Below are 25,282 nucleotides of genomic sequence, written 5' to 3'. Positions count from 1 at the left end.
TATTAGCATTCTTGAGACTGACTGTCAGGTGAATGGGGAATAGAGTTTAGCATCCACAAGCAGTTTGATTGCTGTGAAAATGAGAGCTCGATGTGCCCTGTCAAATGTTCTCAGTCATTCTTTGAAACCTGATTGTCTAGACTGCTTCTCATTTGGATTTAAATGAAAATATCACCTTATTTATTGTGTTTTCTTCTTGAGTTACCTGTTAGTTTTAAATTTCGCTTTTATAGACTGAAAATGAGGTATTTACAGATAACACAGGCACACAGTTCAACACTGAAGTAAAGCTTATATCTCCATTAGGGACACAGATAAAAAACCAAAAAAGCAAAAATTCTCATTAGTGCTTCTTTTATCTTTGCTGCAAATGTCGGACTGTCTCTTCCCTGCTTTGAAAATGAAGACTGTAAAACAGCATGGTGTGTCACATTTGGGAAATGCTTCTCAGAGTTAAATGTTTGGAGCAGCATCATAGACGATTGCACAAATACTCCTTCTTTAAAAGTGTTCTTCAACTCACAGGTCAGTAACCCTATGTTTACAAGTCCGCCCCTGATGACTTGTAAATCAGTAATCTTTAAGGATAAAACACATTTGTATTTACCAAAGGGGTTTCATGTTAAGGTAACTCAGCACTTTGTTAGAACTTAGGAAAACAAACTGGAATAAGCCTAATCAATGTAAAATGTATGCTAAAGTATACAGCACTGCGTTGCGCTTGAGTCAATGCAAGCATCAAGGCCATCTGTCCAAATGTCAATAACATCCAACCCAGCTATTGGTAAAACTCTTTGACTTTGTCAGAATTGCACCCAGGATCCCAAAAGACTTGTTAACACATTTTAGTCTGATAGAAGTCTTCACCAATACAAGTGATTGGCCCAGCAAGCCAAACCGATGGAGCAGCACCAACTACTGCAGATGATACCATTGCTGACTTTGGCCCCATCAATATGCTGGCAAATAGCTGGGTTGGCGCAGTTGTTTCTGTGGTTCTCTATGCCAGTGTGGCAGCAGGTGTCACACCTGGCTGTGGCCTGGCGGACTATTAGCCCATTTATCATAGGCTGTCCATATGCACAGAGGAGAAAAATCATATTTTTTTCCCCCCTGTAATTTGTTAGGGCCAGTTCCCCAAACACAGCATTAGCACCCACAGTTAGCAGAGGCAGAGTTTCGTCAGACTTCTGCCTCTACTGTTTAACAGAAGCTATCTACTCAGCAAGTGGCTTTATCTGGTGCTCAAATGTAACTAGAGCATAAGCACAGGATAGAATTGAAAATGTACCTAAAGGAATGTAAATAAGCATCAAAAGGGATGTATATTGCCAACATTTACTTATTCTGGCCATTGCATAAGTATTATGTGTAGGCATTTTGGATTTGCAACGTTCCTCACAGTAATGTTACCGCAACAAATCTGAAATAGTCTACAAGTTACATGTAAATACATAGAATCTGAATCCATTCTTTTGCACATTTTAAATGCCCACAGACCACTTAGCATTGGTTATGTCGTACCACCTGCACATAGCAGCTACCTGTTGTGGTGAATGAGGTGGGGATGTCAGCACACACCTTATTATTTGTTGACCTGGGCTAAATGCAGCACTACAAGGGACTGAAGGTAGCTTTCTCTGGCAGTCGCTCAGTCTTGATCAACCTTTAGTCAGGCTTTTACAGTATTTTTCGTCTAATAACAAAGAGAAATTTACCAAGTTTATCTTTGGAATCTTATGAAATTGGCTAAGAAGTGCTAGAACACTGCTACTTCAATCTCCTGGCCTTATGAGCTCACATCTCAAGGTGTTGTTTTTCTCACACCATGTTCTCACTGCAGTCCATACAGTGGTGATGTCAATATAGACTGCAGTTTTTTTTTCCTGTTGTGTTTTTTTTTTTAAGTGTTCTTCCTCTGCACAATCTGTGTGGGCTGTGCTGGCTGAAGTCAAAACAAACACAATTGTACCCATGGCCGGCAGTCAGGAAGAGGCAACAGCATCTGTCGACGAAGGCTGTTATTTGTTTTCCTCAACTTCTCTGGTTTTCTGTTTCCCCAGGACAACTCTCCACCTGCTAAGAGGAAGACATAACACAGAATGGAAAGCCAACATGCCAGCTGTGACCCTATAGGGCTGTCTAATGCTTATCCCTGCCTGGTGTCCGTCAGCTGTCTAGTTTGTCCGGATGAACACGGTTAACAAGCACCTGCGTGTTTACTCCTCACCTCATCAACAGGGGGAGAGAAATTGTTGAGAATAAGGGCAGGAGGAAATCAGCTAGCTAGCTAGCACGGACTCAGGGTTAGAGCTGGCTTGGCCTCAGCGAGCAGCCTGGGATATTGACTTTTCCTGCTTGGGTATTCATCTGTGATCATTTCTTTAAAGTTGCTTTTTTAAAATTTGATTGAAATGCAGGCACGCAAGGGTCTAACCAAGTAATAGTGCCAGCTTGAACTTTGATGCACATAAATAAGTCAGTGAACTTTGCTGTACTTGAGTTCCCCTGAGCAGGCAATAAAATCAGCAAAGATTGCAAAGAAGCTCTCGTTTGAGTGTTGGGGAATGTTTTTACTTCCCTAGATCACAGCAAATATTAGTGCTCTGTAATGATTTGACTGGTGAGATGGCAATGAGGGTGTTAAACCTAATGCCAGTGGGCATTCTGGGTAGCTGTGTTTGATTATGTAAGTATAGTGCAATGTAAAATAAGCAGTTTTTTCTCCCTGATTTATTTGAATCTCACGTTCTTTTGAGTGGATAAAGAATACGATGTTTGATCCAAATGTGGAAGTTCATTTTACCATGCGTCTCCTCCGCAGCAACACTTGATCCTTCACAGTTTCAGCTTGTAAATTATTTCAGTTTTCTGCTCTCCTCTTTAGAATAAGAAATCATATCCCAAATACAGTAAATAATGTACTGACATTGAGCCCCTCAGAGATGGAAACTGTTAAATTAACTATTTGTTACTCTGAATATTTGCTTTCATTATAGCTTTCCCACTGTATGCTCCTCTAGCTCCTCAGCATGCGGCACTTTTCTTTTCGTCAGGTTCAGGGTTGCGTTCCCATTATCATTTGTTCCTTAAGGTATGCGAGAAATAAATCACGAGGTAGTGCTTTTGCAAATGTTCACTTTGTTTTTCATTAGTATGGCTGGACTAATACAGGGTTTTCTGACCTGGGAACAGCAGGTGTACTCCACCGCGTTGGCACCTTTGAGCGGCAGCACTTCATTAGTCGAAGCAATTACTTTTGGGCAGTGGAGGTTTCACCTGCGTTCCATGAGTGTGAGCGTGTGTAACGAATTGCAAGTGTGGACCCGCACCACATGACCAAGTCACAGTGACCCCTCTCAGTGATTGTGAGGGACAGAAAAGTTTTCTCTCGTAGTTTGCAAGAGCACTGGAGCAGGAGGGTTTGATCACAATCACGAAGGAATTGACATAATTAGTCAGCTTTTAGAGTTCTCTATTGGCCCACTGTACTTAAAAGTCAAGCTGGTATTTTCAAATCTTATTAAGGAAGTTCATAATAAGGCTGCGACTAACAATTATCTTCATTATTGTTCAATCCACCAATTATTTTCCTGATTAATGAATGAATCATTTAGTTCATAAGAGGTAAAAAAAAGTTTGTGAAAGTGTGTTCGCAGCGCCCAAAGTGGCATCTTCGAACTGCTTTTTTGCCCAAACAGCAGTCCAAAACCCAAAGACTCTTCATTTACCATCATAAAAGACAAAAAAAGCAGTTAATGCTCGCCTTTAAGAAGCTTGAACCAGCAGAAGTTTTGACACAATTTCCAAATATGAAAAGAGCGATTAACCGATTTTCAAAATGGTTGGCAACCGATTTTCTTTTGATTGAATTTCTTTCAACTGAAATTTCTCTTCACGTGAATTACAGGAATGTTAATCGAATGTAGTGTTGTTTTTGTTAATTGGAACGATGAATTGCAGAACTTTATGTAATAGCACTGCTTTAACTTTCCAGTGACACATTTCTTCATGAACACGAAAATAACATCCAGTGTGAGGCTTCTGTTTATTTCCTGTCTAAACACCCATCTCATCTACATAATTATATGCTCCCTGTGCACCTCTGGTATTATTCTTTATCACCTAGCATAATAAACTCCTAGCCCCCTTGTTACCAAATTATATAGATGCTATAAAACCCTACAGTCACTGCACTTAGCTGCTCCCCTCTTGTGACACGTTTAGGTGATCATCAACAACATCGTCAACATTTTTAGGCCAGCGCTGTCTCACAGTAAATAAATGTGCATCCCATGATCCCATCTGGTCTCTAACATCTCTAATTGACGCTTCACTTATTAAAAGAACAAAAAAAAACAAAAAAAAAACCAAGATGAGCTTTAGGACTAATTAGCTCATGAATAATTTGTGCTAAGTCAACAGGTGACTAAATTTCAAAGTTTCCTACGAGACACCCCGCGAGACAAACTTACCACGGCCCGTGAATACAAAAAACAAGGCCAGAGAAATGTAGGGCAACGCTCCCTGTTCGCCCTCCTCGCCTCATCAGGTGACTCAGACAAGGCTACAAGAAGTGGACATATGTGTTCTGCTACCGGGCTTAGCTTCAGGGAACATGCTGTGTAATGTACACCACCTGTGTGCTGCCTGGCTGTGCTATTACTGTGGCTACAGTCACTACGACAGGCCCAGCAGAGGTCATTTGCATACTTTATGACTCTGGGTAAAAGGGGATGGCTGGAGGTAGAGGTAGGCAGGGAACGTGTGTGTGTGTGAGAGAGAGAGATGGTAAAAACGTTGCTTTTTGCATAAGTCATAAGGGCAGACAGTTGAAACTGGTCAAATCCATCTCTAGGCCCTACGATGTGCTGATGGCTGAAGAGCAAACAGCTCAGAGGTATGTTGTTATTTTTGACAGTTTGTTTTCTCTAACAGGACACATGTTTTGTAGCCGGGCCTCCTGCGATGCTGTCTTTTCTTCTGCTGCTGTTGTTGTTGTTGTAGCTTGCTCTCTACTCCTGAGGCTAGCTCGGGCTCAGGCCTGGGTATCCATACACTTGTCTCTGTTTTCCTCCACCTGTCTTGTCTGCAGAGGATCAAATGCAGTGCCCTGAGAACTGCTTATCTTATTTGAAAGCATTTAATAAACTGCCCTCCTGGCAGGCTGCTTTTTAAAATGGAAATAAAGTGGCTGAGGAGGAATTAAAGGATTTCAATGGATACCTTTTTGTGTTAGATATAACACAAGAAAAAAATTAAGCGCTTATTGCTGAGGGTTTTGTTCCAGTGGTTGGGAATCTGAACGTGCTAATATTGTGGGTTTGTTTGCTGAGTCAGAGGGGAAAGACAGTGAACTTCAGCCCGGGCTGAGCAACATTACCCGAATGCTAATGATTTACACTGAGCCTGTAACTGATGTAACAAGTAGTAAAGAGGCACCACAGATAGCTTTATCTTTCTTACTGTTTACTGTATGCCACAAGGAAGTCTTCTTGAATGACATGTCTTAATGGTTCATTAAGTGCTAACATTTATCCTTCTTTTTTTTATTTATCATTTTCATTTGTTTCTAATGAATGAGTAATTAGCTGCTAAAAGTGATTGACAGGTTGCCCCAGGAAACACAGTTACCGGAGCTTAGAAATATTGCCTCTCCAAAACTAATTACCTGTAATGACTGACTTAATATCTGTGATATCATTTTGACAGACTCCGGTATCACAGCTTAAAGTCTCTGTGATTAAAGGGACTATTTTGGAGAGAAAAGGTTGAATTAGTGACACAAGGAAACAGGAACAGGAAACAGCAGGTTAGCTTGATGGTTTGTGCTGCAGTACTCATGCAAATACTGTTTAGCATGTACACAGTCACTCAGTGTGTACTTTTGGGGGCACGGTGGCATTATAATAATAATAATAATAATAATAAGAAATATTTAATGTATTTAAACTGCAAATTGTTTTTGTAGCACATGAAGAGGTAAAAAAGAGTCTGGAATTACTTATAATTTAAGTCTGAAGTCAGGTCATTGGATCATTCATAATATCTAATATTGTGCTTTGTGTAAGCAGACTGGGCGTGTTGCCATTTTTTTAAAAGCTTGCATTGCTGCTCTGTGAGGGCATGTAGGTAGCAGATGAGGCCGAGATATAAGATGAACTTCTCCCAAAAAAACAATTAGTGAACTCAACTCTGCGCTCCCATTGCTCAGAATTCGGTGTGAGGGTCTGCAAGATAATCAAGATCCATCTTTGGGTCAATAAACTCTCTTCCCTATCAGCTTGGCGGCTGGAACAGGGGCAAGCAAGAGAGGCGCCCCAGGGAGAAAAGGGTGCTGATAGCCAGTATACAGTAAAGTAAGATTTAAGCTACCACTGGCTGTTAGTGCAGCGCATACTGTAGAAGCCCCATGGACCTGGGCTAATGGGTACCACTAGCTGAGATTGTGGTTGAAAAAACAACTAAAACTGAATCAGACAAGAAAGAGGGAAGCTGTTGCCTTTTGTTGTAGCAATTAATGCTAAACATACTGCAGACTTATATCACCAGTCTTTGACCAGAGAGGGCGTGACTGGTGATATAAGCAACTTGAGTGTCCAGGGTCATGGAGTTTGTGATTCACATGCTCATAAAACAAAAAAAGGAAGTGTGAACTGTGCACTTAAAAATAAAAAAGATTGTAATAGAATACTGAGCTAATGAATAAACAGCGAAGGAGCGGATTATGGAGTGGACTGAAACTTTACTATAGTTATTCAGATATCTTTTATGATTCTGGGTAGCCAGTAGAATCCACTGTAACAACCTTGGTCCTCTGTGACAGAGCGAGCAGGTTGCTATAAACTTTTCAAAGCCATCTTTGAAAAAGAAAAAAATATATTTTTCATATCATCTTCTGATGAATATTTCAGTGTTTGCACCTTGCACTACATTTTCTTTCTTTTTTATTTACTATATTTGTTTCTTTGTTTGTTTGAGTCTTATGAGAGAATATACTCGCATTGTACAGTATGTAGTCATGCTGTAGTGGGATTGTAGGGGAGCTCATGATAGAGAAAGAGTTGGAAAGAGAAAAAAGACAGATTGAATGAAGTAGCACTGGGACCATTATGCCCTTCAGAGGGCTATAGCGGCCCCCTTGTAACGGATGTCGCAGACATTCTCTGCCGTCCTCTGCTCTCATGCTGTATGACAAATATCTGTTTACTCTTTCGATCATCCTCTGGGCTGAAATAATGCACTTTGCTGTCCCTAGTCCCCAAACGCCGGGCACGCATCAGCACTTATACCCTCTCAGTACTTTTTCCTTTTTTTGTATCACTCCATTCTCTCCCTTTCTCTTCTCCTTGGCCCTTTCATGGGGCTTTCTTTGGAACTAATGATACTGTGAAAAGCTGATGCCAGTGCCTGATGGCCACAGTCTTGTGAAAAACGAGTCCAAAAAGTGGCAAAAAGAACTTATTCCAATTATTCTCAGCTCTCCCAGTTGTAGATTAAAATGATCTGGAAAACACTCTTCACACTGTATGGTTTTTGTTCTCAGGGGCTGTCTTCATTGTGTTTTGCTACACTGCGACTGCAATGCAAATCACAATCATACCCTCTCTTGTTACTTGTTATCTGTTCTTTAGATGTGGAATTGAAAAAGAGTCCTTGAGCCGGGCTTTTTCCGCAACACTCCCCCACACACAGACGCATACACACAACACACACCGTCTTTTACAGACACATCTCTTTTCTCAGATCCCAACACAACTCACGCACACACATTTTTGACGTATGGGCTGGGTATATTCTTAGAGATGTTTTTCATCCTTCATGCTTGACGTGATTTCAGAGTGGAGGTGGTACCAGGCTGTCCTTCACTTGCGCATTACATGTTTCAAAAGACACGGCTTGAAAGCTGTGCAAGCGAATGCAGCACATACTCAATTATACAAGCATTGATGGAGTAGAGTGGTCATGCGTGTACCTCTTTGTGAAGACCAGGGCCATTTTACCCTTGTTCAGTTCCATAACCACCATGTACTTCCTAAAATATACAAAGTTAGCCATGTAGAGGAAGCTACAGCAAATAATGATTAGGAGCCTGCAAGAAAGGCTACCATTGAGGAGGTGATATGATTGCAGCATTTTCATCCTACAGCATCTCCTGTAAATGTCAGAAATATGGACTGCTTAACAGCCGCACTGACAGCATGATTCAATGCAGTTGGCCTCTACAACAGTACAAATGGACATTGCCAACAAAACAAAATGATAGTCAGGAGAGTCTGTGCTTAAACCACCTCACCAATTTTCTCCAACAGATTATCAAATGGCGCTCTAATTCCTTAGCCCATCAGAGCTCTTATTTGGCCATTTGGAAGTGAGGGAGCCTCAACTTTCCCATGACAGTAAATAAAACATCCATGAAGTAGCAGTAAATAATGTAAACACACAGAGGGGAGGATGGTACAGAGAGAGAGGAAATGGAGCGTTAAAAGGTGGCACATTTGTCAGGGCTACCCTAGGGCTAAAAAGCCCATCCCCACCTGCACCACCTTATACAGCTGCTCTAATCTTTAAAGTATCCACAGAGCATCAGTGGAAGTGCTCTGCAGCCTGCTTTAAACGCAGTGAGGTAACACACCTTGTCCATTCTAGTTGTTTATTTTAGCATTTAATAACTTTATTCTTCGAATGTTTTGAAACATTCAATATCCCTCCTTGATTTTCACAGTTAATTCTGTAATAAAGCAAATGGCACATACAAATGTTTGCAGGTAAGTGCAGGATATATCAGTTGTTTCAGTGGTCAAGTCCATCCTTATACTCAAATGTATCATGTGTGAGAAATGTACTGTATATTTGTATATATTATATTTATATGTATTTCAGTGTGGAAATACACCCGACTAGCTGTTTTAATTTTCTACAATGTAATCAGACATATCCATTATACAAACTGCCTTCTGTTTACTTCCTGTCAACACTACTATAATGTTACCTTCTAACCTTAGCAAAGTTTTTTCACAGATAGCTTTGTGCATATTGTTAATAGTATTTACTGTTTTGTTTTTGTCATTTTGGAAATCACATTAGCTTGTCACTCAACATAGCACCAGCGTTAGCCTGTTTTTTAGAGCGTAGCCTACAGTGTCTTGGGAAAGCGAGCAGTAAACCTCTGACCTCATTGCTTGTAACCTTGACAGCACATTTCTTCATTTTAGTCGCCAGCTAGGCTAGCTCACTTGCTAACCTTGCTATTGATTATCAGAATGATCAAAATGCTAAAAACTCTATATACAAAAACAAACGGTATATACTGTGAACAATGTGTACAAAGCTGACTGTGAAAAGTGATGTAACTAACTTAAGGATGAAGAAGCACTGTGATCATTGAGGTTGGAGGTGAAGATAATGTATTGTTCACATGTCCCACTACATTGTGCAGGTAGACAATGATATCACAAAAGTCCGTTCTGACTGGCAGATCTAAGTTCGCAAAACTCTCAATTGTATGACTGGACTTAAAAAATATCTACTAATCCTGTAGTAGGTAATGATCAGGACCTCACAGCAGGCCAATGTATAAACTGTAGTCACAGGACAGTCCGTCAGTTGTAGAGTTTTTAATAAAGGTCATACTTGATGTAGCAGTGTAAAAACGCCACAGCAGATCTATTTGTTTATTATCTGTGTAATCAGTTTTCAGTTGCCAGTAAAACCGGCAGTAAAGATTTAACAGCAATCTTTGGTCCACATGAAAAGTGAGGCAGCTGCCCATGTAGGTTTTGTCTTTTATTTTACTCTGATCACCAAGAAAAAGGCTGATTAATTGACAAGATTTGTAGCACAGTGGTGGTTAATGAGACAGAGAGCACAGTTTACATTGCCTCATCTGCCATGAGAGGCAAAAAAAAGGAGAGATTTTGGTTTTGACCTAATAGCTTTATATGCAGTACATTAAGCAAAATAACTACATGGTCTTTAATAAAGGTTCTTCTACTGTAGATCGAAGTGCTGAGACATTGCCCCATCCTGAGATTTGCTGAGTGTAGGTGATAATAATTCTTAGAACAGGTGCTGCACCATAAGCCCCAAGGCCTGGGGAAGAGAATGATTAGTGGCACTCCCCCAAGATGCATTGCTCCTCTGTATTAAAACCAAACTCTGCCTTTTATTCCCTCCAGGGTTTATTAAGTGGGCCAGTTGCCATAGCGACGCTTTGGCAGGATATTGCCAGGATAAGCCATAATGGGTCTCCTGACGCAGTTCACTCTGCTCCTGTGGAAGAACTTCACTCTCCGGAAGAGACAAAAGGTACACTTGTGCTCGCCAACCCCCCTTTGCAAATTAAGGTATATCTGCTAAAATTGGTCAGCAATGGAGGGAAAATGAGAATATGGTCCCAGGGTTGTGTCATCAAGGGCGACTAAGTTATTCATGGGAGGGACAGGTAATAGAAGGGATTTACTACGAAAATTGTCTCCTATAGAAGTAAGCTGCCTTTAACTCTGCCGCAAGAGAACAAGAACAATCTTACCTTAATGCCAACCAATTTCAAGTGTCACCTTCAATTTTTGGAGATCTATCTCTTGTGCACGTTATGTCACATTGCCTGTTTTTTTAGTTCTAACAAAGCCAGTCTTTGGCCTAATGGAATGGGATAGGGAGTGACGAATGTTAAATGCTTTGTTTGAAGGGCAAATGTTCTTTCTGGCCCTTCTTACATACTTGCTGTCCTCAGCAATGTTATCCAAAAGTTTAGTGTCACTGCAGTTTACAAAAAGTGTCACCAGGCAATTAGAGGTCATTAATTTTTACTCTTCAACTGAAAGCTCAAATACACTGACTGACATTTAATTTTTATTTTTTACGATGCACATAAACTGTCCCTGCTCCTTCACTTCAGCCGAAATTTTAACTGCTTTCATATTTCACACTTCCACTGACAGTTCAACTGCTTTCACCGCTTCTAGGTTTAGTTTCACCTGCTTTAAGTGCTCACGTTCCAGCTGACAAGTCAAACTTCAATTCAAATGCTTTCAGCGATTACACTTCAAAACATGCTCCAAACTTTCAGTGCTTCAACTTTAACTGACACTTCAACTGCTTTAAGTGTGTCAACTGAAACACCAACCCCCATGCTTAACATTTTAAATGAAATGAAACCTCTGATTATTTTTACGATTGATTGATCAATTGTTAATTCTATAAAATACCCCAAAATTGGTGAAAACGGTTTACAATGTCATAAATAACAAAAAGAGCAGCAGATTATTTGGTTTTAGAAGCTGGAATCAGCAAATGTTTGCCAATTTTGTTTGAAAAAAGACTGAAACGATCAAAATAGTCAAATTATTAACTAATCACTTTTATATTTATTGGCATTATCTCTTTTCCCAGGCCTGTTCCCATAACTGTTCCCATTCGTGTTCCCATAACCCGAGTCATTACTTCCTCATTCCCGCAACAGACACTACTGTAGCATACACATGATGCGTCAATGATATATGGTGGATGTTATTGCCTCTGATGTCATCCACATTGGCCTAGAGGTCACATGCTGCAGATAACAGTCACACCATGTGTCGCAACTGCATCTCAAGGGTCAGAAAAAGTTGTCATGGAATCTAGTCAGCCTTATGAGTCATTTTTGAGGCAGATATAGCTGTTACAAAGAGCTGCAGTGTGTTCTTTGATTTACACCCTTGCAGTGATGATAGGAGTCACATCCACCCACTTGTTTTGTTAGGGGTTCAATCGCAGCAGTGTGTCTGTTGCCGGAGCAGAACAAAAGACATCTTCACCAAAAAAAAAAAAAAAAGGAAAAGAATCGGCTTTCATCAAAGTTCTTGCTTTCTTGGAATAACTCAAGGCAAAGTCATTTGCAATTTCACAACCTTGTATCTGGGAAACATCCCCCCCCCGGTTAATTTTCTCCGCCAGCGGAAAGAAAAGGGTGGTGTCTTTTGCATCAGGAAGAAATATGAGCTTACATTTCCCCAGAAATATGTAAGGGGACAGTGGTGGTTTTGTGCATGGAATGTGGGATATTTGGCCAACGTCAACGTGAAATATTGTTATTAGACAAAACCAGTGGGAGTTAGCAAGGACAATGGTGCTTCTGGAGGGCTCGTGGAGGTTAATGACCAATTATATGAATGCCTCACCAAGCATTTTAAGATTTTACAACAGGCATGAAACTGATTTTATGGTCCAGTATTTCACATAATTTCATAGGAGGAGATTATCTATTCACAAAGACGCTGGTGTCCGATGGCAAATGCCTGGGGAGCCAGACATTGAGAAAGTCCCCATGATCTCTGTGTTCCCTCTCCATGCCTTTTCTTTGGAATACATTATGATAATTCAGCCTCTCCACAGAACTACATCCTCTCTGACACGCACTGGAGGGAATTAAAGGACAGAATTAGATATTCTATCTAGTTTCTTTGAAATATGTGGACTGTGACAATTTTCCCGTTTGTAATTCATTGACAAAATCGTAGAACTGCATATTCACTGTGTGCCTATATATACATAACTGAACTAAATAAAATGTGTTCAACTCCCACCCCTCATCCCTATTCTACTGCAGAAACTTTACATACATTCATTAGGTTCCCATAGCGCTGTGGCATAACAAACAATACATATCTTTGTATTACCCTCAACTCTGCGTGCCCTCCAGTCTAATTGGGAAGACAACAACATCAGTACAGATGTCTTCTCTCATTATTTGTGCAAATGTGCGTCAGCAGATGCGGCATCTGAACATGCTACCAAAGCAGAAGCAGGAAATCGGCTTGCTGGATCTTCTTTTCAGAGATGTGGGAAGGGATGAGCGTGCAGGCAGACCAGGTCAGCTGAGGTTAGCGGAGAGGGCTCGGTGGGTGAGCGCACAACTTGGCGGGTGGGGTTGTTGAGCGATGGTGTGCCAAGGGACGCGTAAAAGCCTAGATGGTGGAGGGTGTGGGGTTGAAGAGTCAAGGAAGGATGAGCTGCAGCATTGTAATATCTCACTGGAAGTCATCTGTGGTGGATGTTACTGCGAAAACACTGCAGAGATGAATTGCCCATATGAAGTGAAATCTGCTGTTGCACAAATGTTACTTGGCCTTTAGCTTTCAGAGGGGCATGTTACCTTGACTTATGTTTTAATAAACTGCACTGCTTTGGCTCTAATACTGTGACAGCCATGGTAAAAATAAGCATTCAGGAGTATTCGGTAAATGTGTGAACCTGTAGTACCCCGAGGTTGTTCAGAAATATATGTAAAACCTCTTTAAGGTCTTGCTACTTTGTCTCTAGAATCGCCCTCAAGGCAATCTGAGGGGAAAGACCTGAGAAACGACCTCGTGAACAAGTACAGCCTTGAGGTCATCCATTTGTTCTTTGTTGCTTTCTCTTTTCACCCACTCCCTGAGGTTGAAATAAAAGCTTGGCATGTCATGTGGTGCGCAACCTGCCGGCAGGTTGTACTAAAGCTAGGAAGTGGTTGGCAGTCTTCATCCAGAAAAGGATTAAGAAGGAGATGATAAAGTGTGTGTGATAGTTTGGGCTTGGGGAGTCACAAGCAGAAGTTGCTCTCTCAATCCTGTAAAAGCAATACCAACAGGAAAACATGTGGACTTATGACATGTGCAGCTACACACCCTCATGAGGTCTTTTTAGTCAATCATTAATGGTATCTCGGCTGTAAAAACACATAAACACAGCAGAAGTCTGCCCATCTGCACATCCACCTCACATCTTTTGAGAGTTTTCCTTTGACTGACGAGCGACATCACATCTTTGGCATAAACAAATGATGTGAGCCACAATATGTTCCAAAGATGTATTTCATGATCAAAATTATGAAAATAAGACAACTTTATCCTTTCTGCAGGTGCGGCTGGTTGTAGAAGTGATATGGCCTCTGTTTCTCTTCTTCATACTGGTGTTGGTGCGCTCAACCAATAAACCATTTTACAAAGGCCAATGTAAGTACATGCCTAGTTTAATGTTAAACAAGTGTTTCCATAACAACTCAAATTATCTTATTGATTCCTGATGATTTCCTGTGTGGATAATATTATTATAACACAGGATATCGTCAAATACATGACATTCCTGGATATGATCTACCAAGATAAACCAATACGTACCTCTGTGATGACATCACTGTATCTATATATGCACACAGTATTTTGTGAGATGTGAAACCTGGTAGATAAATAAAGTAAGTCTTCCCCTCTCTTCCTTCAGGCCACTACCCAAATAAAGCCATGCCATCGGCTGGCGTGCTGCCCTGGCTTCAAGGTATGGTGTGTAATGTCGACAATCCCTGTTTGAGCTATCCAACGCCGGGGGAGGCACCGGGCCAAGTCAACAACTTCAACAACTCCATGTACGTACGACTGGGATATTTCTTTTTTCCATCTTTTAAGACTTTATACATCAGGATTTTATTCCATTTCTGATCTTTTTTGTCTCTCCGGCAAACCAGAATTTCTGGGATGTTGATAGAGCTGCAAACGCTCCTGGTGAACAGATCTATTCTCAGCAAGGCACAGGTACTTGCAGATGACATCGACCAGTGGAATTCAGTCATGTCACAATCCAACCCTGGTAATGGTAAGAGAATTTGAAGGCCAAATCCTTGATGCAATGACCTTAAAAGTAATTCATGAAAGGACCTTAAACACTATCACAGAAATTGGTGAAATACAACAGGGTCAAAGTTTAGATTGGTCTGTCTCACTGTAAAAGTTTTATTGCCATTGAGTAATGGTTCAAAAAATAATTGGTATAGAAAATACTCAGCCTCAGCAACAATCACTCTGCTATGTCTTTATTAAGTACTCTCCATCAAGGAAAGTATCCCCCTCATGTGGATGACAAGTTGGAGGATTTGTTATTCCCCTTTATCCCTCAAAAACAATGGCCCGATTATTTATGATGCAATTTGCTGTGCAGACTGACAGATCGTTTGTCTTGATAAGTTGCTGCTTTGCATTAGGCTCATTTAGCCTGATGATATTCAGATTTTCATACGGCACCTAATTTGCAAAAAGACAAAGGGGGGGAGAGGGGTGTTGCTGTTCAACAAACGGCTCCTGGGCCATTTGCATTTTGGGGTCGCTGGCTTGTAATATACAAGATTAAATCCATCAAAGATCTAAGCCGGAGCATAATTAATGGCATTCGCTGTCTGACGAGAGAGCACAAAAGGTCATTAACAAGAAAAGGGAATGGAGTTCTATCAAAAGACTGGGAAGGCAAAGGGGATTGTGTTGTCCCTTCTTTTGGTTGATTAAAAGACTCAGGTGGTCACTTCAATCAGGACGGCAACAGTGTTCAGGAAGAGCCTAGAGCGTGTTCTTCTTCCCTAAAATCTAACCCTGTCCGTCTCCTGCAGCCTCGAGGGGCATAATAATACATGTTTAGCAGGAACCAGAAGGTGTTGTGTAGAGAGTAAGCAGTGCATCAAGCAGCATAATTAATTCCAGACACTTGTGAATGATTATTTTTTTACCAAACATTTGATTTAATTGAACCTTAAATAACCCAGTGCAACTCACTTCCTCCCCTCATCCTTATAATTGACCGACTTGCGTGCATTACACTTGCAAACGGGCTAATCTAATTAAATTACGTAACCTCTTCATCATCTCAACAGCACATACAGGAGTCCCAGAAAGAATGAAGACACATGCCACATACTTTAGTATGCGCATGAGTGTGTGAGTCTCCTGTAGTGGGCTCGATAACACTTCACCATCATTCATAAATGTTGAATTTATAGTTAATTAAACTTGAGTTAATGGTCATTTTACTGTCACCAAACAGTGAAACATTAAAAAAGCAATTATAAAGGTTTGCAAACATCAGTGGCAACTTTATAATGGCAATCTAAATAATGTTTATAGATGAACTACACAGTATTTATTAAATATATATCAAGTATTCTAAACCTCAGTCGCAGCTTTACAATAAACAGTTGCTAACTAAATGGTTTAAAAAGCATTTTATTGTTTAACATTGTAATAACTATTTACTAAAGTTTAATAAACCATACATTTACCATTTAATAATGATGGGTATGAGGATCGCTCATATGCTAAGCCATTGTGAAGGAGTAACAATAGACAGCCGATTGTTTTTTGAAGCTGACTACCTGTGGGCAGCTAATAAGGAGAAAATGGCTTATTAACAATCTGGTCCTTGTTTAGCAACAAATTATCTCCTCTCATGCAGCTCAAGTGCTCAACCTCCATGTGCACCAATGAAGGATTTAATTGCGACAGTCGTCTAAAAAGCATAATTTAAAATCATACTGTAATGCCACTCCCAGCAAAATGTATGACAAAACCTGATCAGAATGCTTTTTTCAAGACCAGGCACATGTGACACTTAAATGATTTCTTTTCCACAGTTTCTTTCAGTTAGGATAAGATTATACCCGACAGCTGCACTGCAGTGATGTTGAAGACAGGGACTTTAGCTTTAACCTTGTCCTTTCAACAACACAATAAATCCTCTAGTGCTTTGATGAGATCAACCTTCCATTGTTGTGGAAGGGCTTAGTTACACGACAGGCTGTCCTGCATGGATGGCATAGGTGTCCATGAGGGCAAATGACACGCATGTTTTTGCATGCCCCCTTAATTTGCGAACTGTAGTGTAGAAATCAAATGCAGGGGTAAGGACAAAGAATGGAGGCAGAGGCAGAAAGGCTGCAGGGTTGGGTGCAAAATATCTGCAGTGCAGATGGCGAGTAAGGAGGGTTTATAGCTAAAGTAAAATAAAAAAAAAAAAAAGTTTTCCAGCACATGTGAAAATATCAAATACACTGCTGTACACTGCATTTGCTATCCTGTGTCCATGTGTATTAACTCATGTTCTGTAAAGATAATGATTCTCCATCTTTTTGTTTAAGGTCAACCAGTGATCCTAAGGAGTATTCTACGAGAAAATGAGACTTTCTCCACTCATCTGAAAGAGAATTTGACCGTGCCACCTACAGTGGTCCAAAGCCTCATGAATGCTCAGATTAAACTCAATTCAGTGAGTATCATTTTGCTACTCTGCTTTCATGTTGAAAACACCCCCCACCCCCCACCCCCCAAAAAAAGAAGAAAGTCTCCAGTAAGGATCCCATCTGCTTTGAAAGTGGATTTCTCACCTCCCTCTGTACATAAAGTAATTTAAATGTTACGAAAATCTTCAAAAGACCACAAGTGCCAAGAGTGTTGTGCTTGAACATTTAAGAATAAAATGTCCCGGCCAGGAACTGCCTCTGGGACTCCTTGTCTTGACAGCCATAATCAAAGCAAACTCTGGTATTTGCTTGACAGAAATAGTCGTTTGAAGCCGCCTACTTTAGGTAATTTGGAATTAAATGAACTTGCAACGGCAATAAGTGCGTCTTGTCTCTAAATACTTCCCAATTGCTACTGTGTTATGTCCCAAGTAATATCAGATAAGCTGCAAGAAGGTAATTATGTTTCACTGACATTGACAAAAAATACAATGTGCACTGATTAAAAGATCCCCACTGTGTGTGAGTCATTGTGAGGGTGCAACTGTACTATGTGCTCAGAAAGTAAAGTTCACCAGCCATTGTCTGTTTTCTGCCCATGCTTCCTGTCTTAGTTGGTGTCACCGTGTATTGTCTGGTATGATACATATTAGCTGTGTGTATGCATCTATGTGTGTGGTTAATGCTATTTCAGGTGTCACTATCTGTGCATATGTACACTACTGAATGTCAGTCTTTATTAGAGGGTGATCGAAGAAAAATGAGGCTTACAGTAGCTACAATGACAAAGCAACTCTACATCTGATTTTGAAATGTGATCTTGCATACCATCTGCCTGCACAACACGCCCAAAGGACACAGCACATGAATAAATAAAATATGGTCAGATGCAAAGTTATCTTGTGTGTCAGCTTCCACCAAACTCGGTATTTGTTTTTCAGATGATGGGCGCTCCGAGGCCCGGCAACCTGAGGAACATCCTGTGCGAGGGGACAGATCTGGATCAGTATGTCCAATTTAGCAGCCAAGCTGAAAAGCAGGCTTTTCAGAATGTCAGCTGCTCTCTCACTCTGCAGCAGCTGATTAACACCCAGCAAGTACTCCTGCAAAACCTAGATGCGAGGAGAGTGCTCTCCGAGGTGAGCCTTTCTAGCTGTCGCCCACACACAATGAGCAAATCTCAAAAACTTGTCTAATTTGAGTTTTATGAGAATGAATTTTGCATTGTAACCCAGACACAATTAGTCTGATTCTGACAGCAGTTAAAGAGTAAATGCATTAGGGAACCGTGTTTACACTAATTGCCCTGATGGGGACACTGCAGTTGTAATACAGGCCATAATGTCTACACTTGAAAAAACCTCATTCCTTCTCGGCAAGGTCACCCACATCTTGCATTCTTGCAAATTACACTGTCTGGGCTAATGAAGGTGGTATTAAAAATGTTAATCTGAAACTATTGCGATGTCTTAGCGAACACTGGTGAGGAATTACTTTAAGGATGTTGTTGAACCCTCTGTTAGGCATGTTAAAGTCAAACTGCAGATGCTGCAGCTGTGTGCGTTTTTTCCATTCTTCAAAAGAGAATCAAACCGTTTTTAGGCATTTTTGTGCAAACAACATGTGATTCAAGGCCTCTTGTTTTGGCATTTCGCATGATGGGAACTTGAGAGCTGGCGTTGCTAGGAGATGCACTGTCAACCTCCACGCTGTGCTATTGACAGGAGCGTGTCATGTCCCTGTACAGGCCCGGGAACATTGATCTTTTTATTTATTATTTAATTCTTGCATGGCTTGCAGTAAATTGAATTAAAAGACAATGGTGTTCTCTGCCAACCAATTCAGTAGGCAGTTTAAAGTTAAATGTTACGCTTGTTAAGAAATACCAATAAAGTCAAAACCCGGTGATGTAACCACTTTAAGGCCAGACCTACCGGCAACAACTCAACACCTATCTTGTATTACTGCACTCATTATCTTAATGCATTTTTATTTCTTCCATTTTGATTGAGGGATACTTTTCTGTACCATCGGGTCCAAGCTTTTAAAAATGTCATTGCCATGTGCACCTCTGTGTCTTCAAGTGATTTTACTAGAATGCATGCAATCAGGTGGGAATTATTTATTAGAACCAATGTTTTCTTGAGTTCTTTTAAATCTCTGAGTCTCCTTTGGGATGATGAAAGCCTGCACTTTTCTTTGAGTTTATCTTTGAGAGAAAATATATGGGACAGCAAATCCAATAAATAAGTGATAAGGCAGGAAGTTCGTAGGAGAGAGCATTTGAACAATTTAAGCCCACAGGCATTTTCAGACACAGGGAAAAAAAAAAGAAAGGCCAGACAAGATATGGCGAAAAAAGCTCTTCAGCGCCGCAAGCAAATGGATGGAAAAGAACATCAAGCCCTTCACACTTAAAGCTCCACGCTGCTGAATGATTGTGATAACAACGACAACATAAAGAAAAGGACAAGGGAAGAAGTCAGGGTTTATCACTCAGGTAGATTTAGACATTGGTTCCACCAGTTTGTGTTTGGGTTTGTGGAAATCATTTCGGAGCACAATACACTGGGAACAGGGTAAACAAAAAGTGATGGAATGTATGTGGCGCTCAACAAAGGTCACTCAAGTGTGTCCTTGATAATCTGCTCTGCAGTTCATTAGCTCAACAAATCTCAACTTTCTTGTACCATTCAAAATATGTGTGGTCGCATCACTCCTGGCAGACTTCTTTTTTCACCTTACCCGTGAGCAAAAGAAACACACACACACACACCTCAGTAAGAGAGTGAAGTGGAAACTGAGTTTAACAAACGAGCTTGAGAAATCTTATTTTTGCACCATGCTTCACTTTATCAACCTCCTAATGTGACATCGCTGAAATCTCTCCTTCCATTGTTACTCACAGGTATACAACTCTCAATTGCCTGAGACTCCTGCGCTTTCTTACACACTCTCCTCTTCATGTCTGAGAGTAAAAGTGATCCTAAATGAATGTGCTTGAGGTTCAATCAATAGCCACCCTATTGTCCAAACCATGCTTGAGTGGGCTTCTGTTTGTGAATAGAGTTTTATCTAAAAATACTAATGCAGTGTCTCAACCTTCTTTACACCTCCCCCTGCCTTCTAATCTTTCCGCCCCAGGTCTTTCTGGACCTGTGTCTTTCACACATTAATAAGCTTTGTAATTTTAATTGCTGAAAGGCAATACAGGCACTCCTAATACAGCCTATACTTGACGCTTGATGCATGAAAATGACAGTGGTTTAAAGGGCATGCCATTAACTTGTTCTAATTGGACACATACTGCGCACCTTCAGAATGTCACACAATAACACTTGTCATTTTAATGCAACTTTTATTAACCAGTGTCAGGGATGATGATGCTAGCACACAATTTACAGGTCAAGATGAACACACTAGTGTGTGTTTTGCCATCATATAGTGTCTTGAATGGAAAGGCTGATACAGAAATGGTATTTTTAGCTGAGGTGTGGGCGTCACAGTGCTCATCCACCAATATAAATTAATGTGGAACTGTAACTGCAGCTACTGGCTACACAACACAATAACATAATTATTTTTCAGGCTGTAGTTTATATATGCAAAATACTCTCATGTGAGCACAATTTATGTATTAGATTATTTCCTTGTTAAGTTTTGGCCACACATGTGCATAAACTAACTGTTTTTATACCCTCCTATAGCTACCTTCAGCTTTGGACCTGAACGCAGCAGACCCAGCAGCATTAGTGAGGAAAATCGGTCAGGATGCGGTACCAGTGATTGAGGAGGTTATTACTGCTACTGTATCATACACACTATATACTGTACTATCTGCGATGATATGGCTGTATTTTCAAAATGTACTTTTCCTGCATCCAGTTGGCCAGGTTGCGGAACTCCACGATCCTTAAGGCTACGGAAGCATTGGATTTCCAAAGGGACATGTTTGGCAGTATCAGTACACTCCTGTGTAAAATGCAGACTGACTCTAATACCACCAAGAGGCCCATCACTTTGCGCTCACCTAGATCGATGCATCACAACATGGCAAACTCCATGGGCAACAGTTCTGGTAAGTGCTGCAGCAAACAGTTGTATATACAGATGTCACACTGCTCTTGTGTCTTCATCATGTGTCTGCATTGTAGGTTTACAATAGTGTACGTAGTCATGCCAGGAAATGGACAAAATTGGTCCCTTTTTTTTAAGAAACCATTGAGCACGCAGGGAATGGCAACTGATTTTTGGTCATTATGCAGCCAGAGGTCTATGGCAGAACTGTGTTGTATTTGGAAAAAGAGGAAGGACTGGAAATTAAGCTTGATTAGTGGATGGAACGGAGAAAGTCCTGAATCTTAACTCATCAAATCAAGCCTTTCCTTTCTTTTAAAGCATGTTAGTATTGTGGTGTTTTGGCAGTTTTATGGAAAAAACAGTGGAGCGTCAAATATCAGTTCCAGCAAGGCAGCTTTGGTCCAACAATTATGTTGTTAATGGACAAAGACAGCAAGAAATAACATGAGATAGACTCCACTTTACTATAAATTAAAAGACAATGCAACCCACTTTTTTCAAAATATGCGTGCATGTGAGAGAAAAATCCAATGATTCCTATTTTCTTGAATTAGTGGTGCATGGTACACAGTGCAGTCAACTGTGCAGCTTGCACAGGATGCGACTGCTAGTGCTCATGCAGAAACCCGGCACCTGTGGCACAGTTGGCACCTGTGCCAGAGCTGGAAACTGGGTTTGATTAGGAATACATTATCGGTGACTGTGTCAGGTGCTGGCATCAATCGCAGCCAATCAAATCAAGCTCATCTCATTCTATTTATAAGCGCTGCACTTCCAACCCTGACATAATGATGTTTTCTTAATGGAGAGGGAAGTCCAGAGCAACTCATTCCAAGTGGAAACTAATGTTGTTGTCTGGGTAGTGCAGATTCGCAAGGGGAGAATATATAACATCCTAAACATGGACATATGGCAACCCAAACTTCCCACAGAGGACAGATGGTGCCTCTAAAAGACTTTTTTGTGTTATGAACTGGTATTTTGTACTATTCTGTAATGAAATAAACAACAACCTTGACAGCCATATTGTCAGCGCTTTTACTCATATCCCCCTGGTGTTGTATTGATTACACTGAACCTGGCTCAGTTTGTAAAGACTTTTGGGACGTGGCAGTCATGAAGTGGAGAGTAAGTGCCACCTACTGCTTATCTTGAGCCAACTCCTAATGATGGCATAATGGTAGAGGATGTAAACAAGCTTCCTCATTGTCTTTTGCTGATTTTGTCACAATTTGGTTGAAATTTGCGATATGTTTGGTCAGAACACTAGCTGTCGTCTTCCATTCTCCTGATGATACGCACTGTAAACACTGTAACCATGACTTTTTACACCATGGTTCCACAACTGTCCAGAAAAACAATTTTAACCGTCCTAAAGTGAATGTAAACCATCCCATAGTCGTACTGTACTAATCTTGTGTTGTCACATCTCACACATCACATCCTCTGAACAGAATCTCTCAGTCCTGCTGTGTGTTTAGCCGTTAGCTCTATTTGCACCGTTAGCTGTTAGCTCCCTCAGCCAAACACAGGGGAAACAATGGGGTGCGTCCCCTGTCGAAAATGAGTTTACTGAGTCCTTTTGAACTTTAAAATCAGTTTTTCATTGGTCCCGCGCTGAGTAGCAACAATAGTACATATATATAAGGAGAAGCACTGTGTTGCAGTTGTTGCCCGTTTCTTTTTTCCGTTTGCTAAGTGATAGTCCCACAAAAACTCCCTTTCGTCCTGGAGGCACAGGAAGTTCTCACACATTTTTCATTGCAGCAGCCTGGTGCTGCTTATAAATGATGTATTCTAGCTAGCCACATTGGTAAAACTGGTATGTTTACACTGCTTTGAAAATCTGGGCTGCACCACCAACCTTCAGTATGGTTGTAAGGTAGGTGAATGAGAGCCGTCCTGGCTGCAACTATTTAATTAATAAAAGGCGCAAGATAGATTCTACAAGCATTTTTGGAGGACCGATTGGAGAGTCTAGCACTGATATGAATCACCCTTTGATCTGAGCCAGTACACACTCTGCTTTGCTGGCATTACTGCATCAAAGTGTGTTTCTGATGCGCAAATTTGTCTGGTGGTGGAGGACTTGATATCAAAGTAAAATAGGCATACATAAAAGATGTTTGTGATTCGTGTGACTCACTTCTGTAACAGATGAAAGGTTACTGGTTGACCATATTGCTTGTAGTGTAAACTTAAAGTAAAGTCAGGTACAGTTTGCACCTACAGACTTTCCACTTTTTTTCCATCAAAGTTAGAAAAGGTGTTTCTTTACTCCGCGGGCTAGCTGACACTTTGAGATGTTTCATTTAATGAGCTAAAAAAAAAAAGAGCCCACGCTGTGGCCTGAGGCCTTTAGAGGCAATATGACATATCTAAACTACTGTATGATGCTTCACAAATGATTGAAGCTGATGTCACTGTTTTTATTTTTTATCAAAGACCAGCATGCACATTACACAAAGTCTCAAAAACAAGAAAAAATAGCATGGGGGAAATATTAGCCTTCTTAAAGTCAGCAAAATTGTCTGCCAAACAGAACACTTGATGATGTTTTTTTCCATGAGATGAAAAAGATAAGGTGCCTGAAAATAAATGATGACTTCCGAGAGAGCAATTTTGTATCTATCATTCTTGATCAAAAAGCTTAATAATTCTGGTAATTCTATTTTCAAGCATCAAGTTGCTCAGAAGCAGTAATAAAAACTCAGTGACAAGTTATACTATCTTATTAAGATAATTAAGCTCAGAATAGCTTGAAACAAGTTACATGTTCTCATAAAAACTAGAAGAAGAAATATCTTGTCTGACATCACACATCATAAGATATTTCATCTCGCTTAGATTTCGCTTTTTGCATTCATAGTTCTTCACCCAGAACTATGTTTTGTTGGTGCTAATCTTCCTTAGCATTGTGAAGATATTTTCCTCTAAACGGACCGGTAGCCCTCTGAAATTCTCTATATCTGTTTTTTAATTTTCCTTATGAGTTATCACGCACCTGAATGTATCATTCTGTTTGATCTTGATGAATGGGCGGACCCTTTAGGACTAACACACTTCTTTATCACTTGCACCTACTTATTAAGTGCACCTGATTCTATTTTTAGTCATTTAAAGAATGGTAAGGTCCACACAGGGATAAGCATTTATCTTTGTTTTCTCTCTGCTCTGATTCTGCAAACATAATATCATGTTGTGAAAATTAAAGTTTGTTTATTACCACATGGTACTTTAAAATGAATTTCTTGAATATTTTTTTCCTCACACCTGCTTAATGTTACTGAAAGGAGTACAATGGAAATTAAACCTAATAAAACAAACATGTAAAGATAGACATATAATCATATAAATAGTGTAATATAAACATTTTTTCATACTTTGAAATAGATGGAAGGATTGTGTATTAACACTGTACTGTACTATTGCTGGTGGTGGTGGCAGGGACAGCTTTGAAAACCCACTGAATATGTTTTGTTCCATAAAATCCTTGGGAATGAGATCTTCAGTGTAACTTCTTGCAGCCTCGTGCTCATTAGAGACCCGCATTCCTGTTTCATTAAACGGCCGTTCTTTGGAGGAAACTGCACAAAATCTGATTTTAATAAGAAGCCTTTATTTCCTGGGAATAAAGCAAAAACTGTAAAGTGCAATTGCATGCTAGTGCCAGCGCAAATTAGCAAAAACATTGTATCATCCATACAAAATAAGCACTAACATCTCTGTTAGCATGCTAATGGCTGTTTTGGATTTGCTGTGGCATTTCATTGTGTTGCTCTATCTACAGTTAAATGAATCTGGAGTGTGCAGTGTGTCTGCATAATGGCCAATTACAACTCCTTTGTAAGTGTAAAAGTACACTCAAAGGAATAGTAGAATAGCAATAATAAAGGCCAACACTGAGGCCCAGTAATGGTCCGTTCCTAATTAATGGTTGACAGCGAAGGAAAACTTAGTCACGATACAGAATAGTTGGGCCGGTGACTGTTCTCCTGTGACAATAAACCATAGTTTTAAGTTCTTACCATTTTCAAAATTCGCCCAGTAGATTAGCATGGATAAGAAGTGATTACATTACATTCATACATTAGTTGGATACATTTGTGAAAACATATTTTGCAAATGCATTTGGAGGCTCTTACATAAGTATATGACTGATTTTTAGAGGCTGTTTTCCTGGCTGTT

At 40.3% G+C, this 25,282-nt stretch overlaps 1 protein-coding gene across 1 annotated transcript in view; it reads left to right on the top strand.

Annotated features, from left to right (window-relative positions):
- Positions 1 to 25,282, top strand: part of LOC141003260 (phospholipid-transporting ATPase ABCA1-like) — a 183,300-nt gene that overhangs the window by 25,192 nt on the left and 132,826 nt on the right. Inside the window, 8 exon segments of the mRNA XM_073474568.1 lie at positions 10,179 to 10,308; positions 13,880 to 13,973; positions 14,239 to 14,380; positions 14,480 to 14,607; positions 16,913 to 17,040; positions 17,956 to 18,153; positions 20,722 to 20,808; positions 20,900 to 21,092. Of these exon segments, the coding sequence (XP_073330669.1) occupies positions 10,243 to 10,308; positions 13,880 to 13,973; positions 14,239 to 14,380; positions 14,480 to 14,607; positions 16,913 to 17,040; positions 17,956 to 18,153; positions 20,722 to 20,808; positions 20,900 to 21,092 (1,036 nt within the window). The 5' untranslated portion in view covers positions 10,179 to 10,242.

Source organism: Pagrus major, chromosome 10 (assembly GCF_040436345.1).
Source record: "Pagrus major chromosome 10, Pma_NU_1.0".
NCBI classification, from domain to species: domain Eukaryota; kingdom Metazoa; phylum Chordata; class Actinopteri; order Spariformes; family Sparidae; genus Pagrus; species Pagrus major.
The sequence above is the reverse complement of the archived record's forward strand: the minus strand, read 5'-3'. Positions and strand labels throughout refer to the sequence as shown.